General features: G+C 43.4%; 1 protein-coding gene across 1 annotated transcript in view; it reads right to left on the bottom strand.

Moving 5' to 3' along the window:
* Positions 1–534: 534 nt before the first annotated feature.
* CPQ (carboxypeptidase Q) overlaps positions 535–27,510 on the bottom strand; it is a 151,167-nt gene continuing 124,191 nt past the window's right edge. The window contains exon 7 of the mRNA XM_086609482.1: positions 535–695. Coding sequence (XP_086465608.1) covers positions 535–695 — 161 coding nt within the window. The remainder of the gene's footprint in view (positions 696–27,510) is intronic.

The following is a 27,510-nucleotide window of genomic DNA, read 5'->3' as shown; positions in this document are numbered from 1 at the left end:
CATTTTACCATATATTACCATTAAATCAGCCAAGATTAATTTGTCCTATAACCTGAAAACCATATGGAAACTACAGTATTATCTTAAGAGGGTAGAAAGAAATGGTTGTTTTATTAATAGTACGTCATTTTAATGCATAGAGTGAAAGACAGAAAACAAATCCATAAACATTTACACTAACTCAATACATTAATTGTTCTGATGCAACAAATTTATTTCGTATATTTTTCCTGCTGCACAGGATCACTTTGCACACAAATGGTTATTATATTATAATCAGAGTGGTGTTGTACCTTCATCAGAAATTTAAAAAGTTCTTAAAAGAAGAAATTTTAAGTGAAAATCACAAATAGAAGACATCAAAACAGCAAAAAGAAACAGGAATATGTAAAAGAATCTATGCTTTGAGAAAAAAAGGCATAATAATGCACAAAATCAGGGTGAAAAATGGAATTCCCAGCAGCTGTAGACCACATGCATTAGTGGGCTCACGATCTTTACTGAAGAACAGAAATCTTCTTTCTTGCTGTTTTATTACCTTGGCAACATCTCCTCCATGTCAGCAATTACATAGGAGACAACAGCCCAAACAGCAGCACAGAGATTCATCTGGTTTGGATCCTGGACTGTCATCGTGTCCCCTTGAGAATGATGAAACCAGAAGTATTTACTGAGGTCATCATGCAAGCTGGCACCTACAGAGAAAAATGGGCAATACTTCATTATAGCAATACAAATATTTAAAGAGGAATATAAACTTGAATCCATTCCTGGGCTGTTTATGATTAAATCCACATGCATCTGTATAAAGTTCCATATAATGACTGCACAGAGCTGTGACATGCACAGTTTGTAGGTTTGAGGTTAATTGACTTGAGTGAGCACGAGGCAGCAAAAATTCACACCAGGGGAAAAGCCGACCTTCCCCTGGGAGACTCGTTTCCTCAGCAACAATATACATCCATTTCCTCTAAGGCTACCAGAGTCCAAGAAGGAAAATCTCTACAGTAACCCCACAAGCAGTGGTGCCTCCTCCATTCTTCATCCCACTGCTCCCATGATGAGTTATGACAGAGTTATGGATCCTCTCTTTGTGGTTACTTGTGTTGGGGAAAGCTTTGGAATTTGCTTCTGCTTTTGAGCCTCTGTTCATCATAAGGATGTGCTGTTTCAGAGGACTTTTCCAGATAGCCTGAGGTAATCCAGATTTCTCAGGACTACATTACCCTTGCTGTCAGGAGCCCTCATTAGCCGGGGCAGAAGCAAGTTGGGTGAAACCACAGTGCTTCCAGTTGAGGAACATCTGACTCCCTGTGAGGGCACATAGACAGGGACAGGATGGCTCTTTTCCAAGTGACATGGGCTCAGGGAGCACAAATATTGTTGGTATGGCATCACTCAAGACCCCAAGGCAGACCAAAGCCAAGATGAGTGGGAGAAGCTGCCGCCCCGTGGGGTGCAGCAGCAGAGATGCTGGCCGGGTATTTTCACTCCGGCCATTCTCTGCCTGGCCTGGTCCCCACTGACCCTCTCTGACTCACTGTCCCCTCGCAATTTCTTCTCTCCCAGTTCATTACCTCTGCCTCTTCTTCTCTGGTATAATCAGCCTCCATCTGCTGTTTTATTCTCAAGAACGCTTCCATCATAGAATCATAGAATCATAGAATGGTTAGGGCTGGAAGGGACCTTCAAAGGTCATCTAGTCCAACCCCCCTGCAAGGAACAGGGATATCTCCAACTAGATCAGGTTGCTCAGGGCCTCGTCCAACCCGGCCTTGAACGTCTCCAGGGATGGAGCATCCACCACCTCTCTGGGCAACCTGTTCCAGTGTTCTACAACTCTCATGGTAAAAAATTTTTTCCTAATATCCAATCTGAATCTACCTCCCTCTATTTTAAAACCATTACCCCTTGTCCTATCACAACAGGCTCTCCTGAACAGCCTCTCCCCATCTTTCTTGTAGGTCCCCTTGAGGTACTGGAAGACCGCTATAAGGTCACCCCGGAGCCTCCTCTTCTCCAGGCTGAACAGCCCCAACTCTTTCAGCCTGTCCTCATAGGAAAGGTGCTCCAGCCCTCTTATCATCTTCGTGGCCCTCCTCTGGACCCTCTCCAACTGGTCCATGTCCTTCTTATGCTGGGGACTCCAGAACTGGACGCAGTACTCCAGGTGAGGTCTCACGAGGGCAGAGTAGAGGGGGAGAATCACCTCCCTCGACCTGCTGGCCACGCTCCTCTTGATGCAGCGCAGGACGCGGTTGGCCTTCTGGGCCGCAAGAGCACATTGCCGGCTCATATTGAGCTTCTCGTCCACCATTAAGAGAACTCCACCCCGAATTTTGAAAATAAGTAAACGTGGTATTTTCACCCACCACATTGATTCACTGCCTGGGATTCCTTTGCGTTGATTCCCTTGGCCTGCTTGCGGATCAATGTCAGGAGGTGCACAGCTCCTACGGTAGGACCCACTGAGTACAACAGGACCCCTCCTCGCTTGGTCATCAAACCCACTGATGTGAATTCACAAGTAAGAGGGTGGAAATACAGACTGAGGTTACTCTTACCATGCCAAGTAAGACAGAAAAAAACCCGGATTGTTTGATTACAAAGAATAAGTAAATAAATTATTCATATGTTTATTTACACACAGTGGGAATCAGAATCAGATGAAGAGGGCTTTGATAAACTCATGTGTGCTCATAAGACTTACTGCTATGATTTTTCTTGGTTTCCCGGAGATGTCTGAAGCCTTTGAAGGGAATAAAAGCAAAATTTCTCACAGCATAACTGTACATTCCTATAATACATATCTTTTGATCACTCATATAGTCATTCAGGACACAGTCCAGCTCTTAACGGGCATGTATCTACTGCTGTAACGGGAACTGACTGGGACTGCTTGTTTCACTGCTATTTTATAGAGAAGGAAAAGAAAGGTGATGTATTTTATAATTCCATTGAAGATGAAGATCCCTTCAAAAGAGAGATGATACACAGAAAGGCCAAATGCTGTAGCATATGGTTATATGGTATTGCAATTGATTTTATTTTAAGAGGCTCTTCTTGCTCTTAAGAGACTTGTTCGCCACTGACTTGAAACAATGCAATCCCACAAAAGTCACTGGGTAGGTTACAGGTGTGGAATTATGTTCCAATAAATTTGGCATTCGTTTATGTCAAATCATATTCACTTTTAAAATTTGATTCTGAATGATTTTAAATATATATAAACATAAAAGGTTTAAACTATGATAAATTCTTTAACTGATGGACTTCTGCACTACAGACACATTACAAGTTAAGCCACTGAGGCAAACCCATTACAATTTTGAATACTTTTATAAAACTCCAGACAAAAATTGGTTGCCTGGAACTTGTCATAGACATTTCACTAATCACAGTAACTACGGATTTAGAGAGTAGCGTTTCATCTCTGTGAGTAGAACAAGGATAAACACCCTTTGCTTTGTAATGTTTAACGCCCTGAAACACTGAAACAGATTTGTTTCTCTAAATTTATTTTAAAAATCAGAACATGATCTGACTTTGGCATCAAGCAATTACTGCAAAAGAAACATCAGAGTGTGTGAGTAGAGAGAATATGGAAGGGTTCCTAAACTGGCTATGCTGTTTCTTTCATGTCTTGGACTAGCATTGAAGTCAGTGACCCGTAAACATCTTGTGAGACTAAGGAAAAGACCCTAAGAAGGCAGTTTTATCCTACGTAATTAGAAACAAAAGTGAAAATCCATGTTCTTGGCTGGGACCACAAGAACGGTTTACAGCTGAGAGCCCCACGCAAGCCTCTAGACATGAAACACCCTGGGACACAGATACGACTGCAAACAATTTTCATGTCTCCTGCTCCAAACTTGAGGCTCCTCCATGTTGATGTTAGCTGCCTGGAGATATTTATGGCTTCCAGAGGTCGCCAGGCTGAGGCAAGATGCTGAATAGTGCTCTTTCGCCAGCAAATGCGTCCAGAACTGAGATCAACCCCTGTAGATGACAGTGAGGAGGGAAGTTCTGCGGGGCTCTGCAGACTGCAATCATGTTGAGTTACCTAAATGAAGTCCATTGCATCCTATCAGCACCTTTTCTAAAAAAACTAACAGAAGAAGCAACACCATGAGCACAAGTAACCATCCTGCAGAAGGCAGAGGCAGGGAGAGCAGAATTCTGCATAACGCTTCCAACAGCGAGGTTTCAAAGCGTATCAGCCGGATGGCTGTACTGTATCCTCGACAGACACTGAATTATTAACCCTTCTCAAACAAAATCTGCCTGAAAGCCAAACATGCCACTTCGAGAAGCTTGAAAGAAACTGGAAAAATTCACCTGGATACAAGTTTTAAAACTCCAATTGCTAACCATTTTGTTCTTTCGCCCAAAATTTATCTAACTTTTTTTTTTTTTCTGTTGATATAATGTAACATTTCCCTCAGGAACAACAGCCGGTAACAAATGGAGGTTTGTTTTTGCCACCTACATAAGCTAACAGTCAAGTAAAACAGATGACTAGCCATGTCTCATAGACCTATAAATTATTCACCCACCTCCATGCTAGCCACCTAGAAAGGGGATAGAATACAGCCTTGTCAGAGCCTGAAAGGTCTAATTAAGCACTTAAAAATCCTCAGATGGGAGGTGTTACGTAGGTATGTATTGCATATTTAATTCCGATTTCCAGGTGGAACCAATATTGAAACAGAAAAACAAGCAATAGGTTGGGTGCTCCACTGTCACATTTCACGCACTTTGCTGCTTTCCTGTGTTTGCAGAGCAAGAACACACAGAAAGAAAAGGGGATGTTTGCCAAACCACCCTCTTTTTTGTCCTTTTTCAGTCTGTTTGCATTTACAGTGATGCGGATCACATGAGGAACACTGCTGGCCCGTAAGGAAATCAGTAAGAAACTGCTTTGAGCTGGATGTAGTAGGTGGTGTGGCATGAAAACAGGGAATGTTAAAAACTGCTGCCAAAACTGCTGTACTTATTAGTTGAATGCATCTAAAATACTGGAAATGAAAAACTGAAAATAATCAATCATTTACAGCTTCAATAAGATAATATATAGATAATTCATAGCTCCATTAGAAAGTGGCAGAGAACCCTCTTGGGTCCAGTGGTGCAGTTCAGTTACCCAATGGCAGCTATCTAGGGCCACTTGTGATCCCCCAGGTGCCTGGTGGGACCCAGTGACATGGGTCTGATGGAGGGACCCAAGAAGATATATTTCACATTTGGAGCGGCTCCTGGGGCCAAGTGATCCACTATGCAGCAGCACAAGATATGTGTTTTGAAAAATTCAGGCAGGGTTCTCCTTGTCATGGCGAGGCACCACCTTACTTGCCTTTTGTGGGAAACAGTTGCATAAGCAGGGTCAGAGCCATTCGAGCTCAAGAGGTGCCTGCCAACCTCAACCATTCTGTGGGACTCCCTAACCCATGGTGCCATTTCCTTGGCTCATTCAGACTTCTCTTATAACTGACACACCATAAACAAATTCTTCAATTCAAGCTCATTCATGTCTTGAACTCATTTTGTGAGTCTCTTCATAACCAGCTATTTCATACACGGTTTGATGCACTGCGTAAGGCAGGTAAAAGCAGCTGCTTTGGTAATTGATAGTGACAATGTATTTTCAGTAATCAGCTGTGTAAGAGTATCTTGATGAAAATCCACACGCACACATGAAGGAATTCTGAAAAACAGCCCATCCCTTCTAGCTTTTGATCTCAGCATGAAATGCACAATGTGAATATTAACTAGCTGATGACCAGAATATTTACCTGTCTTACAACAGGTCCACATTAAACAACAGTTCTTGACACATTAATAAACTGTCTGCCACATTTTTTTCTTGCCAACTGAAGAAGATGCGATGCTGCTATTGGGCTAAAAGGATGAATGAACCACAAAATGAATGATGAGCACGTCAATGATGACCACTGCTGCTTGTCAATCACCATCAGGCACTACTGCCTTCGTACGCACTGCTGTGATAAGTCATCATTAGAATTAAGCTCTATTGCCAGATATTTAAGCATTAAAATTATTGTCATTTGTGCAAACAATGACTGGAAAATTAGCTATTGATTATCATAATGATTACAAAGGCAGTTTCCATAAAACAGATATCTTCAAGGGGGAAAGCATACAGTAACTCTAGAGTACTTTTTCAGTATAAACATTTTGCAGTACATTTTCTTTCTTTTCTTTTTTATATTCCAAATAGCATTTAGTTGCCAGAGGAAGCCAAACAGGAGTCTTGAAGTCAATACATGTTTCCCAGTTGTCTTTGCTGGGAAGACAAACACAACTATTCCATGTAACTTTCAAATACAATGGGAAACTCCCCGCTGTTTGTATAACCTCTCTTGGGTGTGCTGGGTCTTATTATTACAGCTAGATCTTTGGGATACTGACCTCTGCATGTACATTGCCATATATAGTGAAGTTAATATGCTAATGAATTACAACAATGCGTAACTTTTTTAGGTTTCATTTTACAGTAGTCCCTAGAGGAGCTGACAGAACTGCCACTCCACTATTTTTCAGACAGTATATATACCTCTCCAAGTAAAAAAGACTCCGGCTCAGAAGAACATACACGCTAAACAGACAAGAGGGACTGCAGGATGAGAGAGGCATGCAGAGATGAAATGGCACATTCATTTTCTCACAGCAGCTGAGAAAGGAATAGATGCCAGACATCTGAGCCTAGGCCAGCACCCTGTTGAGCAAGCTGTACTACCTCCTAACAGCAAAGTTGGAAATGCCTTAACAAGGGATATTTTGCTCAATGTTTCCACAAGTTTAGGAAGCTAAAAGAAAGGTTTTGCAAGATAACATGTATGTATCTCTTGCATCTTCCAAGTATCTACGTGTTTGAGCTTCATCTCCCTGCCAAGACAAATCTGCATACTATCAAAGGTACTGCTGGCAGTAAGATGTCAACACAAACACCTGATCTGAAACCTTATTTTTATTTCTGCAGTGGTTTTCCTGGCTACTGAATACAGATTCTGTTTTTTTTTCCATCTATTTGAGATGGCTTTTGTTTCCTGTTTTTTTTCCCGAAGAAACAAGAAAAACTCCTTTACTTCACTATTGAGTTTATTCCCACCTTGGACCTTTTTAATGCCAATGACACTATTCAGCAAATTACAAAAAAGCTTACAATGCCTTGGAAAGAAAGCAAGACCTGATGAAATGTTATGTCCTTTTCCTTTACATTGAGTACTTAGACATACGAAAAAAAAAGAGGCAAAGGGACACATCGCAATCTTCTATGCAGCATAAATCCTGAAGAGAAGAGCATTCTCCTCCTCACACCAGAGTGTGAGCTTTGTGCCTACATCCCCTACAATATGGGGGGGTGGGGGTACTACACGTGTGTCCATACAGTAACAGAATCAATAGCCTCTCACTTCTGGAGCATTGCTGCCCCAGACATTTTGAAAGGTCAAAGCTGCAGGGCAGAGGTGGGGAGATACATGATTTTTCCTTCAAAGGATACAGGTGAAGGAGCTGCCAAAGAAAAAAAAAAAAACAAAAAACAGATAAAAGATATGAACAGGAACTATTATATTTTTTATTTTCATTTTGTGTCTTTCTAAAACCTGGTAAAGTCACAAATCTTAAGTGGTCAGGGAGTAACTCTGCTGCAACGGTAGTTGTGTTTGGGATGGGTTGGCTGGAAGGCTCCCCCTGTGCCGCAGCATCCGTGCTGCTGCGAGGGCCACGGAGTGCTCGGCTGCTTGTGCGAGGTGCTGCACAGACGCTTTGTCAGCCGCCCTCGCTTAAATGCAGTCTGCAGAACTATTACTGTAATGAAAACCCAATTACTGCAGACATGTATTGCATGCATTTTGCTGCACATATTAACCTCTTCTTTCGGGAGACAACCTGTAGTTGATAGCTGGCCTTAATGCCAATTATTTCATTACCCATTTTTCTAGCGAGCAGAGGCAATGGAGAATGCTAATGCTGTTTAGTGAGGCGCTGACAGCATTAGTTCTCCTGTCATTTAGTCTCAAATGATGAAATTACAGGCTAAGTTGCTTGAGTTTCATGGCTACAGACACTGAAATAGTTTCCAGTATCGAGCTTATAAATAACATCAGAAGCCCTGCTGTTTCATCTCCTGAGTCATTCTCTCAAAAGTCTTTAAAATTCATGATTCAAACAACAAGGCAGAGGGAAAGCTTTCAGTCGGTTGTTTCAGTGGCTAATTAAATGAGACTACAGTGTAAGGGAGACAATATGAAGTGTGCATTATGTCTTGTTTCGCTTAATGCATTTGAGAATTAATCCTCTGGATACACTAAACAGACTAAATTACAGTTCAGGATTATCACAGCTACTTTTGCAATGCATTAACCTTTCACTCATTGCAGCAGAGGGCCGGTGACAGCTGGGGATTCAATCTAAACTCACATAAAACCCTGTGAAACGAGGTCTCAGGGAAGGAAGCAGTTCTACCCCATAGAGCACAGGTTGACTAGACTCTAAAATAGTATCCTAAAGAGCCTTTCAACTGAAAAAAAAAAAAAACAACAAACAGATGAAGCTTCAACAGTGGAAGGCACCAGAAGCCATTCCTCTGCTCATCTACTCTCTGTTAAATCAGCAAGGCTTTACCTATGGATGCTTTCTGTTTCTTCTCTTCCTTCCCTAACTGCACAAAACACTGTGTTTTCACCATCCCTGGCTATTGAGTTGACAATTTCAGACAATTATCCACAATGATTCTAAGATCATTCTTCTTTTAAATAACTCACGTGGACCCTGTTGTCGTGTATGCACAGCACATGTACTGCATTACTCTGCATGCAGTGACACAAAAATGTCACTGGCTGTTGTACTGCTTAGGCATTTTCTGCTACGAGATCACTGTCACATTTGCACAATCAGCATCAGTTTTAGTATGACATATTTGTAGCAGTCATCAGCAAACTTTGCCAACTCACTACTCTTGCTATTCATTCCCTTTACAGCTAACACTGAGTTTTGTGAACATCCAAAGTGCCAAAAAAGGTGGCTGCGTAGCCTAATAGAGCCTTTCTCCATTATGAAGACTGACAATTTATGTCTGCCTTCTTTTAATCAGGCATTACTCTGCAAGAGGAAAATGCCTCTTATCTCACAGTAGCTTATTTTTCTAAAGGTCTTTGATCCAGGAGCTTTTGAAGACTCAACTGTACTTTGCTGACCAGATCCAGCTACAAAAACGGTTATAAACTCCTCTGAAAAGGCCCTGCTAGATTGGTGAGGCATAACTTCTTCCTTCAAAAGCTACATGGACTCTTCCATCACTTTTGTATTTTCTGTCTTTGCAGCACCTCTCTTGGCTTTGTGACAGACCTGGTTAAGGGATTCACAGACCCTTACTTAAGGGATTCCCTAATACGGGCATTTCAGTTTCGAAGCATCACATACCTGTATTAGATGTCGGTATATGCATGTATATATTCTGTGTCTTTTAATATAGCTTATTTCATTTGTGTCTTTTTAAAAACAAGGTATATGACTGCATCTATTACGTAGAGATCACTTAACAAAGTTGATGGTTTTAAAATTGGTTGTTGGATTGCTAAATCTTTTACATTTTGCATTCACTTCTAAACACTGCGTGAGGGGGATGAAAGTTGTTGCGGAAGTTTTCTGGCTGCTACATGGGCTACTACAATAGAAAGCACCTGTGCCTCGTCAGGACAGGTGCTGTGAGTCACGTTGGTCAGCCAGAGACCACATGACTCATGGATGGTTAAAGGCGGGGCACTCCCAAGAGGGAGGGGGGCAGTTCCCTCCTGGAGACTGGAGTGGTAGGAGCCCCTGGAGAGCAGTGTCTTGAAGCTCTCTGTTAGAAGCCTTTGATTGCGGTATAGACCTTTGGAGTGAAAGAAGACCTTCCGATATACGAGGGGAATCACAACAACCTTCTGGGTTGTGATTCCTGAAGAACGTGAGACCAGCGGTCTGCGACAGAAAGTCATTACAATTTCTCTAATTTATAATACTTTTTCATGTGTTTGTTTATGCTGCAGTTCAGCAAAGCAGTTAATATCAGAGCACGTGACTTATTTTAATGCTATGAAGCTTTAAATGTCAGACACAAGGGTCAAGTGAAGTTCTTTACAAGACTTGGGCCCATGTAAACCATCTTTCCTAACCAAATGCATTCCTGTATATTTCTACGCTCTCTGTATAATGCCACGATGTAGCTGATGTTATAAACTTGCTCACAAACCCAAAGTATTGAAGTGCTTTCTTCACCGTCCTCTGTTAGCCAAAGAGCTTCCAGCTAACACCCAGTGGTAGACCCCTGCTCCACTCCATGCCAACAGCTTCCAAACTACCCCAGAAACGTGGAGGAAACAGGCATCCCGGACAGTTCAAAGGTCAGATGTGGGGAGTGGGTACCATGAGAACGACCCATGTATCAGGGTTTTGAGCAGCATTACTGCCTGCAGTAACTGCATTCACTTACATTTTCAATCAGTTCAAGATGCTTCCATGTGTTTTACAATCAATGGAGCTATTTCCTAAGCCAAACTCACAATCAGATTTAATACAAGCCTTTAGGTCTGCTTTCCCAGAGAATGCTGGAGATGGAGAAGAAACATGAAGCTTTCTCTTGAAGTTCCTGTTGGGCTCTAACCTTCCCTCCCAGATACCATCACAACTGGATGTTTAATCACAAAGTTCCTGGAGGGACCTCCCGAGCAGGTAGCTGACTCCTAGAAATACCGATAGTTGTAAGACCTGACTAAGCAGAGCTCTATTCTGCCCAGCTGGTGAACAAAGCCTGTTAACGACCATCTTGGTGCTTACCTAGTTATGAAAAAAAAAATGGTTACCCTATTGTAAGAAAAACACAAACTACGAGTCTTTTATATTTTATATCACATAAACAGCAACCGTGCATTTATACAACCACACCAACAGGATGAGTAATGGTTTTTAGTGTTCTTCATTGTCATACCCCGTTGAGACTATCAAACTCTTCAAGGTCATGGTGGATTTTAGATGTAGGACCGTTTGACAAGGCTGGAAGAATACTATGGCTACGACAATAAAATGTACTTCAAAACATCTGTTGTTACTCTGATTAACGCATACTTGAGTTTTAAACCAATACAAGCTATTTCCTAATAAATGTTAGATGTTCCAGATATTGATGATTAAATACCTCTTTCATCTCATCTACAAACCAGTGTGTATTTAGCTAGTTCATTATTAACAGAAAAACAGGTACTTGAAACAAAGTTCAGATGTGATCTTATTGCAAGGGTCAGGGCTGTTCAGATCTGGGATTTTTGAGCCATTTCTGAAACAAAGCTGAAACAATCCTCCCCACTGTTGCACAGGTTGTGAACACAAAGTAGCATAAAGAAAAATATGCAATTCTGACTAATGATTCAATGTTCTTACACAGTATATTTTTGTCAGCAAAGCTGCAAACAAACAACACACTTTAACAACTGAAAAAAAAGAATACAGGTACAGTGAAGACACCTGCTGCAACATTGTTGTCCACAATCTCAGATCCTTTCTCTGTTTTAACTTTTCATGAAATTACACGGGGATCCTTTCAGAAAAGAAACGAGGAAATTAAAGGATTTCTGTCCTTCGAGGGAGGAAAGGACAGAAATTCCTCACACCTGCTCCGACCTCTGAAATTCCTCACACCTCTCAGTGTATCACCAACTGTTTGCGGGCTCTGGCTAATCCGCACAGCAGAACTAATCCTAGAAGAAGACAGAGTAAATAAAGCCATGTCCCTAACTAGCATAATTCTTCCAACCTGTAAATCTGAGTTGCTGTGACAGCTATTTTGCCATGGTGCAAACACAGTGAGTGACTTGTCAAAATGCAAATATATTAAGAGAATATATACACAGAAGCCATACAAGCTTAGAAAGAACACTAAGAGAAGCTGACAATTAAGTTGAAAGATTAACCTGCTTGTTTTCAGCAGTAGAGCCTCAGTACAACCAGTGAGCGCAAATAGCATTGCCTTGGCTTACCGCATTTTCTGTATTATCACGCACAGAACATGTAGTTTTCTTATTAATTTGAGGGGTTTTTTTTTTGTTTTCATTCAAAGTAAATTTATATGGGTGAAGGCCTCATCTAAAACAAGGAAAGCAAAGAGTGGTTGGGTGAAACTTTGCAGAAGCAGAACATGGCACCAGCGTGTCCAGCTGCCTCAAATGCCGAGCTGTGACCATAGCTTTGAAAATGCTCCTCCAGATGCCATCTGATTATCTCCATCGCAATCACATTATTACACAAATCAAGAACCAATACATTTTTTTTTCACCATATGGGAATAAAAATGTCCAAGGCCCCATTTTAAATTCTATGTTTGTGTTCCATGGTGAAGCTTTTACAGAAATTTCACGAGCAGCACCAAATGGCACAACGTTTTACATACGATGCAACAAATGCAGGTATTTTGATAACAGTGACCAGACTCTACACAACACAGAGTAAACAAAACTCTCTTAGGTTAAACACTCCCAAACATACTTCTGATATATTATGGCCACACTAAAACTTAGAGCAGTGTTTACAGCCATAAATATCAAAGCCATTTCGATTTGGATGTGGTCAAAGAAATCAAGTGCAAACACCCTCATGTAAAGCCATTTATGGTGTTACATGCAAACACCACCTATAATTTAATGCAAAGGGGATAAAGAGCCAGTGATGACAACTGTTAGCAGCCTAGAACAAGTGATATGATCTATGCAAGATTATTACTGAATTGTTATAATGATTTTAACAGAGAGAAGCTAGAATTTAATACATTCCTTCAAAAAATCTTAAATCTCTGCGTTGCTGCACTTGCTTTTCATAAGAGGGTCCCCAAACACAAGTTTTCGTAACCAGAATCCAAGTTGACCAGCACTTGGGGAATTAAATCCAGATATGACAATTGGTTCCTTTCAAATACATAAATTGAAGATTTTTTTTACACAGCAAACACATATACATATGCATATGCATATACGTGTACCAACCCATACATAATTTAAAACCTTTAAGGAGCCAAATGTGCACTTGCTAAATAGAGCAGCATGCTATAAACTCAAAGGACTGCAATGATTATTCAAAGTGGAATTAAAGGTGTTACCTAAAAATAACATCTGAATGAAAAATTTTTAACACTCTGGCCAATATTTATTTTATTTTCACATCTTCACTTTATTTTTATATACTCACTTTAAAACTGACAGGCATTTGATAGTAAAAAAAGGAGGCTGATTTTCCTCTCTTTAAGATCCATCATTGCAAAATAGTCTTGCATGATTATTGGTTGAACACTTTCTGTTTCCCACTTTTATAAGGACCAGTACAAAAGAAAAAACAGCAGGTCTCATTAGTCCTAGGTAGCTCAATCTCAGCCTTAGCTACTATCAGGTTCTGCAGAAGAGGTGAAAAAAAAGCACCACCTTTTCAGAAATGCAGCACTGAAATCAGAATGCGTTGAGTGGAGAAGGGAAAACTTTCTGCTGTCACATATTCTTTTGAGGGTCAAAAACCAGGCAAGTGGGATTTTAAATAAGTAACTCATTCCAGGTGAGTACAGTGAAATCATTCTCAGGCTGACAGACTGCCATCATGTTCCACTGCTGCCAGCGCGTCCAAAGCTGTGACTCCAAAGGCGGCTCTGGGTTTGGAAAAACACGGGGTAGCATAGGAGGCAATAATAATTACTCCAATAATTAGATTCTGTCTTGTGCTGTGTATTGAGAGCCCAAGGCTTACCTGGAACTAGATGAGGCACATGGAGTGCCTTTACAGCTATCTATTTTAGTGAACGGAGAAGCCAAACATCCTCTTCTTGAAAGTGGAAGAGCAATCACACTTTTTCCTGTCTCAATGAATTTAAAATGTACTGCAAATCAAAAAGGAAAGAGAACGACCAGAGAAGAACAGCAAAAGGCATGGAATAACGCTATCCATGATGGAGATATGTATTCAATACATTTTGCCGCAGAAAGGATGCTCTACATCTGAAACAGGGAGGCAGATGGTTTTGCCCAGGTAAGCCATAAGGAGGGCTGAGAGAGAGGCCCAAGACATGACTTGCACTGCTCGGGGAGGTGAAGCCAAGATGTGGTTGGTTGGAGAGGACCGACTGAAGACACGGATCCTGCCCATTTCCACAGAGGCAGGAGAGCTGGCTGTTAAATTATTACAAGAGTGTATCCTAGTGCTCTCTTAGCTCAGGCCCCAGGTACGATGTGCAGCCCCTTTCCTCTTGCTCTCTGATTAGAAACTTGAAGTCATTACTTGGACCAAGTGACAATGAAACGATATTGTTACTAGGTTGAGTGTACCGAGTGAAAAGATTTTTACAGACACTAAGATAACGTTCCCCAAAACACCGCACTGTCTTGAAATAGTTTTACCATCAATAGATTTCCTGGCAGCTACTTGTCTGACCAAAAGAGAGGAGCTGCACGGAATGGAAGAAAGAAAGCAAATGACATTTTTAACTGTATGATGACCCCTTCTTTCCCCCAAGCGTCCTGAAATAAAAGACATAAATGCAGAGCACTTGGAGGCTTCAACAGCATTCAGTGCATGTGCTTTTAATTGTGATTGCACATTAACATCTGCCTTAAAATCTAGCCAGCAGGTTTAGGTGGACAAGAGAAGTACCCATAGCAATTAGGAACTAAAGAAAGAGGCAGGCAGACTAATTAACTTTCCTCAATGCTTCCCATTTAGCATATCTTAGGGATTTAAAATTGAAGACGTATATAATTTTGGATGTTTTCAAGATTAAGATGTCTAAAACTTGCCTATTAGTTTTAGCTGCACAATGAAATCTGTTTCTTAGGTAGAAGTTAGAAGGGCCAAAATTGTTCAGGCCAAGAAAACAAGCTGCTGCAGCAGAGCACGTTCAGCCTGTGGTTCCCACACCCCAGTACAGTGAGAGAGCCAGAGCTGCTCTGTCAGAGCCCAACTCCTACATGCTGCTGGCGATTAGGAGCTCCAGAGCAATGGTGGCTGGAGAGCTAATAACAATTTACAAGGCTGGCAGTGACACTTCTGTGCAAGCAGCTTAGGAACCTCCTTAGTCCTTCTGCATGGGAAAAAAAAAACCACCCCAAGAAGTAACTTTGGCTTTGCCAAAACTAGGGATTTTAGCTATCAGCAGTCATTTTCTGCAGCTTTCTGTGTGCAGGCTGTGAACAGAGATGACAAACGGAGAATGTGCTACGGCTTGTTTGAAACTGGTATAAACTGTTCAGGTACAAACCGCAGCCTACGAGAGGAGACCGCTGCCTGTTTCTCCAGGGGCTGCTATCGACGCTCGGGCCTGGGTCAGTCTGTGAGATGTACTGGTTAAAGCCTGAGTGGAAGAAAAGCAACACCTGCCCAGCCTTCAGCACTATCTTGCTGAAGACTTCTTTTGGTGACATCTGTAGCACATACATGGGGCCTTAATTCTGCTCTGAAATACAAATAAAAAGACTCTCAAACCCTTTTTTTTTCATTTCAGACCCATTCAGCTTATTTCAGAGTCTCTGTAATTTGGAAGCGAAGGGCTGCTGCTGCAACGTCGCATCTGCTTGCAGATTTGGTGAGCATTTTTAAAGCACAGAACAGAAATTATACGCAAGGAGTCAATAATGATCGTTGGTAGCGTTAGTATTTCCTGCTTATCTCTGGCCAAAATCTGGAAAACAACTAAAAGATGCCTTTCGTTTGAGGGTAGCTAGCCTGGAAAGCTGAAAGTCTAAGACTCCACATGGCTCTATCCTGGCCACTTCATCTTTCCTCTCCCCTTTCCCTTCCCATCTGCCTTACATTGCCTTTCAGCTCGGGCCAAGTGCTGCAGCAGGAAGCGGCAGGCACCCAGCTGCAGGATGAGGGCCCTGGATTTATATTATACGGAAACAAAGGCTGAAAGGAAAGACTGCATCATAATTTACATCTAACATTTTAAATACACACAGAACATTCCTGCATCTAAAAGGCTGTAAAGAGTACTGTGAGCCTGGCTACCCAGATTATTTAGCACTATTTAGACTACATGCAGACTAGTGCTACTTAGAACATAAAAACAGCTGAACTGGGAAAAAAGCCGAAGGTTCAGACAGCCTGCTGCTCTGTCTCTGGTAGCAGCCAAAGCTGTGAGAAAGAATGGGAGAAACAGAGTATCTTCCTTCAGTATATCTGTCCAGACATCAACAGTTTACAGAGTTTCTGAAGAGGAACTGGCATTCATATCACTGTGTTGCATAGCCTTTGCTGGACCCTTCTGCCATGCAGTAGTCCATTCTTTTAAAATTTAGGTTTGATCCTGGTCTCAAAACCTTCTTGTGGCTCTGATTTCCCCCATTCAATTATCTGTTGTACAGAAAAGTGTGTCCTTTTGTCCAAAGTCTGTTCTCTGGTTAGTGTTGATGCTCTGATCCTCCAGGTATGTTATAAAAGGTGGATTGTTATTCTCTATAATGTAAAAAGGTACTATCTATAAGATAATATTATAGAAGATAATAAGTCACCTTTTCTGTGCTGTTCATATACATCTCTCATGTACTTTCATTTTTCTCCAGAGATGATGATAGTCTTCGTGGTGGCTTCCACCTCAAGACATGACTGGACAGTCTGACAAAACCTGGAACTTGTCCAGTTCATGTCTGCATCAGTTTCCAGAGAGTTGCTTGTACAGTATAAGGATCAGTTTGCTTTGATTAACCTAATAATCTGTAACCCATATTATTTGATTGCAGTAATACATGATGCAAAGAACCGAAGTTTCATGGAATCCTTAAGATGGCCAGATAACAAAAGGCAGAGCTGGGAAAAGCCCGGCTTTTCATTTCGCAGCAAATGGCACAATTCTGCTTTTCTCTTTTCCCAACTCAAATGAAAATAAAAGGCACCCAAACTTTCCTCACAAAGTGAAATAAATCAGTAAAACCAATTATTCCAATCACGCACATTTTCTTGACTTAATACATATACGAAATAAACACCTTAGAAAAATAGTTTCTATACTTGTTCTAAATTTTAACGAAAAGTTAATTCTTAGTGGAACTCACCATTCTGTTATTTCCTATTACAGTTTCATTAAAATAGATCTTGTTTATTCAAATCAATATTTCTCAATATCTTTTTTTTCTTAAAGGCTTACAGAGCTAATCTACCAACAGAAACTACTTCTGCAATGCATTCTAACTATGGAAAAAAACCCAAAATACACCTAGGATCAATGCTTTTCATGCCAGTCACAAAAGCATTGTGATCTCCAGATGTTACCAGAATATAGCATGATCCAGCACCTCAGTCTGTGTCCTCAGTATACATGATGACTCCCTTTGAACTAACTTTCTGATCCCATGAAGCACACATAAAAGCTCAAAGTTATGTTAATAACTGAGGACACCAGAACAGGCAAAGAAAATGATGTATATTATAAGGTTGGTCCAAACTGGATGGACAATGTACTTAGTGAGTGAAAAAAATGGAAGGATGTATAGAGTGGGGCACCACAGGGCTCTGAGACTATTTGATGTTTTCATTATAGACCAAAACAATGCAGTAGAGTCTTCCTATGCTAAGAGATGACACCAGTCAGGGACGTACAGCAGGGACACTGAGAGCAAGATAAGAATTTGTTATCTTCACAAACTGGAGATACTTAAAAAAACCCTAGGATGTTGATGAGTATTGGCAAGTATAAACTACCATACCAAGAAAGAAAAAAAATCAACTTCACATAAAAGCCTGCTGCAAGAGGAAAGAAATAACCTTGTCTCTGGGCTCATAATGGAAAGAAAAGAGAGCTAATGCACTTAAATTGCAGCAGGGAAGACTTAGGTGAGGTCCTAGAAAAACCTCCCTAAGCACTAAGAATAGCACTGGGACAGACTGGCTGGACTAATATGTTTCCGTTATAGTAAATCTTCACAAACAGCATAAACAAATGTGAAAGAAATGACACAGGCACTGGCAAGACTGTGTTGGAAAGGAGGATGTTTAGAGGCTCTCTAGAGATCCTCTTGCCAGCACTGTGGTTCTTTGAAATCTCGTCTGTATGTTCGTGTTTCTCAAATAGCTCCTTAACAGACTACAGATCTTCCATCCCTGGCGCTTGACTTGCCCCATGACTACCGTTAAGTTTGGCCTGCAAGGCAGAGGGGAATCCAGGATCTCCACATGGACCTTGCATGCAGCATTAAACTAGACATCAAACTTCTGGAGTAACCTCGTCGCATTTTATGGACAGCTTAGAAATGCTGCACGATGACCTGCTAAGCCGGGTGGCGCAGCTCCAGGATGAAGTGCTGGAACTCAGGGAGGAGGTGAACAGGTTAAGAATAATTAGGGAAAGCGAGAAGGAAATTGACAGCTGCCATAATCTGGTTGTGGCAGAGCAGCAAGAAGAAGTGGAGAGGGTAAAGGGGATCAGGGAATGTGAGGAATTAGGGGACAAGGAGCAATGGCACAATGTCCCTGCTCAGCGAGGCAAGCGCAATTGCCTGGCAATTCCCTCGCCCCCCCAGGTGACCTTATGTAACAGGTACAGTGCTCTGCGAGGGGAACTGGATGACAGGGAGGGTGATGGCTGTCCCTGCTTGGAGGTGTCTCCAAAGCCGGGTCGGACTGCTGTCGGTATTAAAACCTCATCAAAAGAAGAAAGCATAGAGGAGGGCCCACGCAGAGGGTTGCCTAAGGGGAGTCAGTTTGTTCCACGATTTCTGACTGCCCCTGTTAAAAGAAAAAGGAGGGTAATTGTCATAGGTGATTCCCTTCTGAAGGGAACAGAGGGGCCAATATGTCGACCAGACCCAACCCACAGGGAAGTCTGCTGCCTCCCTGGGGCCCGTGTCAGGGATGTCACTAAGAAACTCCCTGGTCTGGTACGGCCCTCTGATTATTATCCATTACTGGTCATGCAGGTCGGAACTGATGAGCTAACAGAGAGAAGTCCAAAGGACATCAAAAGGGACTTCAGGGCATTGGGGCGACTGGTCGAAGGGTCAGGAGCCCAGGTAGTGTTTTCTTCAGTCCCTTTAGTGGCAGGAAAGAACATAGAAAGGAATAGAAAATCAGATTTGATTAACAGATGGCTCAGAGGCTGGTGCCACCGACAGAAATTTGGTTTCTTTGATCATGGGGAGGCTTTCGCTGAACCAGGTCTGATGGCACCGGATGGGACCTGCCTTTCTCAGAGGGGAACCAGGGTCTTAGCTCAAAAGCTAGCAGGGCTCATTGGCAGGGCTTTAAACTAGATTTGAAGGCGGGGGGGGGAAATATCAAGAATGGTAAAGATATGCTGGAAGTACCTGTAGAACAGAAGAATCATAGAATCATAGAATCATAGAATGGTTAGGGCTGGAAGGGACCTTCAAAGGTCATCTAGTCCAACCCCCCTGCAAGGAACAGGGATATCTCCAACTAGATCAGGTTGCTCAGGGCCTCGTCCAACCTGGCCTTGAACGTCTCCAGGGATGGAGCATCCACCACCTCTCTGGGCAACCTGTTCCAGTGTTCTACAACTCTCATGGTAAAAAATTTTTTCCTAATATCCAATCTGAATCTACCTCCCTCTATTTTAAAACCATTACCCCTTGTCCTATCACAACAGGCCCTCCTGAACAGCCTCTCCCCATCTTTCTTGTAGGCCCCCTTGAGGTACTGGAAGACCGCTATAAGGTCACCCCAGAGCCTCCTCTTCTCCAGGCTGAACAGCCCCAACTCTTTCAGCCTGTCCTCATAGGAAAGGTGCTCCAGCCCTCTTATCATCTTCGTGGCCCTCCTCTGGACCCTCTCCAACTGGTCCATGTCCTTCTTATGTTGGGGGCTCCAGAACTGGACGCAGTACTCCAGGTGAGGTCTCACGAGGGCAGAGTAGAGGGGAAGAATCACCTCTCTCGACCTACTGGCCACGCTCCTCTTGATGCAGCCCAGGACGCGGTTGGCCTTCTGGCCCGCAAGAGCACATTGCCGGCTCATATTGAGCTTCTCGTCCACCAGTACTCCCAAGTCCTTCTCCTCAGGGCTGCTCTCGATCCATTCTCCGCCCAGTCTGTATTTGTGCCTGGGATTGCCACGACCCAGATGTAGGACCTTGCATTTGGCCTGGTTGAACTTCATGAGGTTGACACGGGCCCACCTCTCCAGCCTGTCGAGGTCCTTCTGGATGGCATCCCTCCCTTCCAGCGTGTCGACGGCACCACACAGCTTGGTGTCATCGGCGAACTTGCTGAGGGTGCACTCCATGCCACTGTCCACGTCACCGACAAAGATGTTGAAGAGGGCCGGGCCCAACACGGACCCCTGAGGGATGCCACTCGTGACCGGTCTCCACTTGGACATTGAGCCGTTGACCACTACTCTCTGAGTGCGGCCATTGAGCCAATTCCTTATCCACCGAGTGGTCCATCCATCAAACCCATGCCTCTCTAGTTTAGAGAGAAGAACGAAGAGAATTCCAGCCACTCCAGCCAAGAAGTCAGATTCATACCGCTGTCAGCATGGCACCAGTGCCAGCACCGAGGGTCCAGAAGCTGAGGAAGGATCACAGGTATGTTCAAACGAACTTACACTGCCGTCCAAGAGAACCCCTGTCGCTCCAGCCAGCGAGTTGGCTTTGTCGGTGGCCCAGCTGAAGTGTATGTACACCAACGCACGCAGCATGGGAAATAAACAGGATGAGCTGGAGATGCGTGCACATGAGCAGGACTACGACCTTATTGGCATCACGGAGACGTGGTGGGACGACTCCTATGACTGGAGTGTCAACATGGAGGGGTATAAGCTTTTTAGAAAGGACAGGAAGGGGAGACGAGGAGGGGGTGTCGCTCTCTACGTCAGCAACCGGCTGGAGTGCGTGGAGCTTCGCCTGGGGTTGGAGGAGGAGCTGACAGAGAGCTTATGGGTCAAGATTAGAGGACAGGAACGGATAGGTGATGTTACGGTAGGGGTCTGTTACAGGCCACCTGGCCAGGAGGACAGAGCAGATGAGGCGCTTTATAGCCAGATAGGAGCAGCCTCGCAGTCACAAGCCCTGGTCCTCATGGGGGACTTCAACCACCCTGACATCTGTTGGAGAGACAATACAGCAGGGCACAGGCAGTCCAGGAGGTTCCTGGAATGCGTGGATGACAACTTCCTCCTGCAGGTGATAGAGGAGCCGACAAGGAGGGGTGCCATGCTCGACCTTGTGCTCACCAACAGGGAGGGACTGGTGGGCAATGTGAAACTTAAGGATAGCCTTGGCTGCAGTGACCACGACACGGTGGAGTTCAAGATCCACGGGGCAGCAAGGAAACTATACAGCAAGCTCTGTGCCCTAGACTCCAAGAAGGCGGACTTCGGCCTCTTCAAGGACCTGATGGGCAAAGTGCCGTGGGAGGTGGCCCTGGAGGGACGAGGGGCCCAGGAAAGTTGGTCCACATTCAAGGAGCACCTCCTCCAAGCTCAGCAGAGGTGCATCCCGACGAAGAACAAGTCAGGCAAAAAGACCAGGAAGCCCGCGTGGATGAGCAAGGAGCTCCTGGACCAACTGAAAATGAAGAGGTTAGCCTATAGAGGGTGGAAGCGGAGACAGATAGCCTGGGAGGAATACAGAGAAGCTGTACGAGTGACCAGGGATCAGGTGAGGAAGGCTAAAGCCCTGAAGGAATTGAATTTGGCAAGGGATATAAAAAGCAATAAGAAAAGCTTCTATAGGTATGTAGGGGACAAAAGGAAGTCCAAGGAGAACGTAGGCCCCCTCCGGAAGGATACTGGTGCTCTGGTTACCCGGGACATAGAGAAGGCTGAGTTACTCAATGACTTTTTTGCCTCAGTCTTCACTGATAAAGCCTCTTGTCTTACCGCCCAAGCTGTGGAAAGAACTAGCAGGGACTGTGAGGATGAACCACCGCCCACTGTACTTGAAGACCAGGTTCGAGAACATCTGAGGAACTTGAAGGTGCACAAGTCCATGGGAACTGATGAGATCCATCCGCGGGTCCTGAAGGAACTGGCGGATGAAGTTGCCAAGCCACTGGCCATTGTATTTGAGAAGTTGTGGCGGTCTGGCGAGGTCCCAGATGACTGGAAGAGAGGGAACATAACCCCCATTTTTAAAAAGGGGAACAAGGAGGACCCGGGCAACTACAGGCCGGTCAGCCTCACCTCTGTGCCTGGCAAGGTCATGGAGCAGATTCTCCTGGGAACCATGCTAAGGCACATGGAGAGCAAGGAGGTGGTGGGTGACAGCCAACATGGCTTCACCAAAGGCAGATCGTGCCTGACCAACTTGGTGGCCTTTTATGATGGGGTGACAGCATCAGTGGACAAGGGTCGACCAATGGATATCATCTACCTGGACTTGTGCAAAGCTTTTGACACTGTCCCGCACGACATTCTTCTCTCTAAACTAGAGAGGCATGGGTTTGATGGATGGACCACTCGGTGGATAAGGAATTGGCTCAATGGCCGCACTCAGAGAGTAGTGGTCAACAGCTCGATGTCCAAGTGGAGACCGGTCACGAGTGGCGTCCCTCAGGGGTCCGTGTTGGGCCCGGCCCTCTTCAACATCTTTGTCGGTGACGTGGACAGTGGCATGGAGTGCACCCTCAGCAAGTTTGCCGACGACACCAAGCTGTGTGATGCTGTCGACACGCTGGAAGGGAAGGATGCCATCCAGAAGGACCTCGACAGGCTGGAGAGGTGGGCCCGTGTCAACCTCATGAAGTTCAACCAGGCCAAATGCAAGGTCCTACATCTGGGTCGTGGCAATCCCAGGCACAAATACAGACTGGGTGGTGAATGGATCGAGAGCAGCCCTGAGGAGAAGGACTTGGGAGTACTGGTGGACGAGAAGCTCAATATGAGCCGGCAATGTGCTCTTGCGGGCCAGAAGGCCAACCGCATCCTGGGCTGCATCAAGAGGAGCGTGGCCAGTAGGTCGAGAGAGGTGATTCTCCCCCTCTACTCTGCCCTCGTGAGACCTCACCTGGAGTACTGCGTCCAGTTCTGGAGCCCCCAACATAAGAAGGACATGGACCAGTTGGAGAGGGTCCAGAGGAGGGCCACGAAGATGATAAGAGGGCTGGAGCACCTTTCCTATGAGGACAGGCTGAAAGAGTTGGGGCTGTTCAGCCTGGAGAAGAGGAGGCTCCGGGGTGACCTTATAGCGGTCTTCCAGTACCTCAAGGGGGCCTACAGGAAAGATGGGGAGAGGCTGTTCAGGAGGGCCTGTTGTGATAGGACAAGGGGTAATGGTTTTAAAATAGAAGGAGGTAGATTCAGATTGGATATTAGGAAAAAATTTTTTACCATGAGAGTTGTAGAACACTGGAACAGGTTGCCCAGAGAGGTGGTGGATGCTCCATCCCTGGAGACGTTCAAGGCCAGGTTGGACGAGGCCCTGAGCAACCTGATCTAGTTGGAGATATCCCTGTTCCTTGCAGGGGGGTTGGACTAGATGACCTTTGAAAGTCCCTTCAAGCCCTAACCATTCTATGATTCTATGATTCTATGATTCTATGAAATAAGAACATCATATCAGAAAAACGTCCTGCTCCTAAATATTTCACATGAACTGCAACGCACGTATGTGTGGAAAATACGGCTAAAAGTCCTATCTCTAGAAGTTTCCCATTTTGGGAATACAAGGCATAAAAAAATTTGAAAACCACTTCTGTGACTTCAGCAGTGCTAAGTTTAATTTTTGCTTCTCCACATCTGTCTGCTCAGACATGGGCAACTGGGCATTGTTGTTTCTCAGCCTGCTCCCAGCACCTTCTGTTGTGCTTTGGATGTTGCCGTGGGTTTGGATTTGGGAAGGGGGGAAGCAGGCAGATAATCCAAACAATCCAGACAATCCTTGTTTTGGTAAAACCTCTTTACTTTAAGATTCTTAAATAAATAAATAAACTCTGTCCTCAGATAATATTAGTTTTTCTGTCTTGTATCTCTAATTTACTTTGGTAAGTTGCTTCCAGTAGCTTCCAGCCTGGAGGTGTTTGTACAGTACACATCCCCAAGGGAATTTGGGATAGCTGTAAAAATGCCAATGCTCTAAATCTTCATGTCTCTGCTTGTAGGGATGGAGAATCTACCCTTTGAGAAACCAAGCTGCTCACTTTTTCCCACTCCACAATGCCACATTGATGGTTTTCAACTTTTTCTAATTTTAAAATCCACAAACATTTTCTAACACATGGATGATCCCAACTGACAACAGAGGGATAATGAAGCCCACTGACAACAAACTTGCTCTCTCCTTAGCAGCAGATGAAGTTGTACTTTTTTAGGAGTAATGCACAATCCCTCAGGAGTCTGGAGACCAGAGTCTGAAAATTCCTGCTTTCAGCTTCAGCTTTCTTTAAAAAGCAACAACGACAAAAATTTTGCTGTCCCAGAAGGTCATTGCTTGGGTTTAATATAGTTAATAGAAATGAAATGTTTTTAAATCCAGTTTAGCCAGCTAAGCAACAGGAAAAGTGCCCATTTTCTTTGGTGGATTTCCAAGTGCTACATGGTGATTGAGACAGCGCTGTCACGGGCACTGCAAATAGCTGAGAGCTGCGGACAGACTGGCCCTGATGGATAATAATTCTTAATTAGGTTTTCAGGCTCTTTGGATGGAGAACTTGAATAAACTGCTGCTCATGTTGAGGTGCATGCTTTGTCCTTGCAGACAGATTTGTTTATGTGTCCTTAAAACACATTTGTAGGAAGCTCTTTCCACATACGCTGCTATTTTCTTTACACACATCCAAAATATTTGATCAGATAAAGCTGCTTTTGTGCAAAACAAATGCAAAGTCTGATGATTCCAGCAGAAGGCGGACCAGCTTAACCAGGTATTGAAGACTCCTTCCTCTTTATTGCATCTTACAGACAAAAAGCAGCTCCTCAGCACAGCACCCCCCATATAACTGCTATCATTAGGGAAACTGAGGAAGCATAAAATTGTTTGGTGATGATGACAGCTCATGTTGGAGTCAGAACAGTAACCCTGAACCTTCTGTCTTGCATGCCTATGTGGCCCATGATCCTTCCTTGAGGATTTGCCACTACAAAATACAAACGTATAATCAGTTTCTTTCACACTTAGTGTTTATTCTGGTTGAATTGACTGGAATTATTACATGAAAATACACATAGTCTCATTGGAAAGAGACATCTTGGGGGGGAAAAAAAGGTGCTTTATCAATTCTGCTCTTCAGAAGTTCAGTAGCACTGTGGACCAAATCTGTAGAATCAGTTTTGAAGACAGTTAGAAGGGTTCCCATTCTGAAGTTTATAAATGTTAATGATTTCCTGAAGAGAGTGCCACTGAAATAATTTTGAACTTGCTCCTTTGAGGAAGACATCTCTATAAATGATTTCTGAGCTTTGTATTTGTTCAGCTAGGTCTACTACCAAAAGCATTCTTTAGAAGCCTCGGACATTTACACCTAAAATGTCACCTGCAAAGGCAAGCATGATGAGTTTGCTGCTTAAGGAAGGGATGAGTTTTATGAGTAATATCTAAAGTTCTGTTACAAAAAAGCTTTCTGATCCTGGATCAAAACACACTTGGTTCAAAACTCCAATGTGCCCTGTATAGTCAGTCAAGATGTTTTTACATCCTCCCTTCCATGTAAAACTTCCAGATTGCTTGGGAAAAAACGCTGTGGAAATGCTAAGTATTTGGTATATTAGCTATAATGAGTGAGGAAAGAACGTAAGAAAGTCGTCACTGAGGTTTAGAATTTAAAGTAACTCTCACTCAGGTCTCTGCCTGGCAACACAGTTGGGGAGAAGGAGGAACAGGTACTACTCATGGTATAGGAAGATCAAATTAGGGATTGTTTAAATAAATGGGGCAAATACAAATTAATGATACTGGATGGACTGCAAGAGGGAGCTGGCCAATGCCACAGTGAGGTTGCGTTCTATCAGCTCAGAAAAGTTGTGGCAATCATGGGAAGTTCCCCAATGACAGAAAAAAAGGCAAATGTTATGCCCATTGTAAAATAAAAAGCAGTAGGATCCAGAGAACTATAAGCCAGACAAACTAACCTCAGTCCCCAGGAAAATTATGGACTGGAGGGATGGAATAAAAGTGAGTGGACCACTAGGCTCAATCGGGAGCCATCAACAGTTTGAGGTCTAACTGATGGTTGGTTATGAATGGTGTGATCCTCAAGGGTCAATATGAGGCCAAGACCTTTTGCATCTTGAGCAATGACCCAGACAACATGCATGGACTGCATCTTCACTAAATTTGTGGAAGGAGCAGTTGTGTATGCCAAAAGGCAGAGCTGCTGTTCAGAGAGCTCAAAATCCAGGAAAGGTCTGACAAGAACCTCAGAAAACTCAGCGAAGACAAAAACAAAGTCCTGTACTGGAACAGGACAACTCACTGCAACAGAATGGGCTGGAGTTGCACAAGCAGGGTAGCAGCTCTGCAGCACAGGACCTGCAGGCCTGCTGGACAAGAGTCACTGGAGAGACCTGTGGCAATGAAGGTGACATATGGGGCTACATTGGCGACAGTGTAGCCAACAGGTCAAAGGAAGTGGTTTTTTTTCTAAATATTGCATCTTCTTTTGGGAGTCCAGTACAAGAAAGGCATGAACAAAGTGGACAGAGTGGACTCACACAAACATGATCACCCTGGCTGGATGATCAGCTTGTTCGCATCGTTGTTTATCATTCCAATAGCAATTACATCAGCTGTGTTTTGTTGTGATTTTAAACTTGATTCCAAACCACCAATGGAAACTCTGAACAGTTGAGGATGTACCAGTCCCTGAAGAATCTTATTAGAAACACTCATCATATGACTTCATGTAGGAAACTACTTGGAGAGCTGAAACCAGATCTTAATTCATTTAACCAGTGTCCTTCCCATCAAGAGCAACTTACATGTGATCTTCCTGGAATGCTCTGCTACTGAACGGTTTATTTTTTATTCAGGTTTAATACTGATGCCATTACAGTTTGTTTTCCAGGAACAAAATCCACAAATCCACAGATATTTCTGCTGTTGTTTTTAGCAGCCATTCTGTATCATTACACATTTGCTTAGAAATCTCACATTTCCACATTATGAATGTGTCTAACTTTTCATACAGTCAAATTCTAAAAAGGAGAAGAAAAAAAAAGAAAAGCAGAGAGAATCACATTTAAATTTCACACTTTTCCACTGGTAAATACTTTCCACTTCCAACTTCCTTACAGAACACAAATTAAATCCCCTTTTTTTTCTATTTACTTCATTATTTGCTTGAGTTTCAGTGAAGTTAGGGACAGTTCTAGGAATAAGGCTTAACTAATTTGTGCTTCTAAACTGCATATTTAACATGTTAACACTGAGCTCTGTGTGTTAATGCAGGACACTTGGGTTTTTAGGATCAACAAATGGCAAATGCTTTCATATGAAAAGAATATTCCCACCCACAGAAACAGAATTCAGCTTTACTATGCAACAAACAATAGAGAATTAATATGCTTCTCAGAGGCACAGCCAGAATAAAAACA

This window comes from Tauraco erythrolophus, chromosome 3 (assembly GCF_009769465.1).
Source record: "Tauraco erythrolophus isolate bTauEry1 chromosome 3, bTauEry1.pri, whole genome shotgun sequence".
Lineage (NCBI taxonomy): Eukaryota > Metazoa > Chordata > Aves > Musophagiformes > Musophagidae > Tauraco > Tauraco erythrolophus.
The sequence above is the reverse complement of the archived record's forward strand: the minus strand, read 5'-3'. Positions and strand labels throughout refer to the sequence as shown.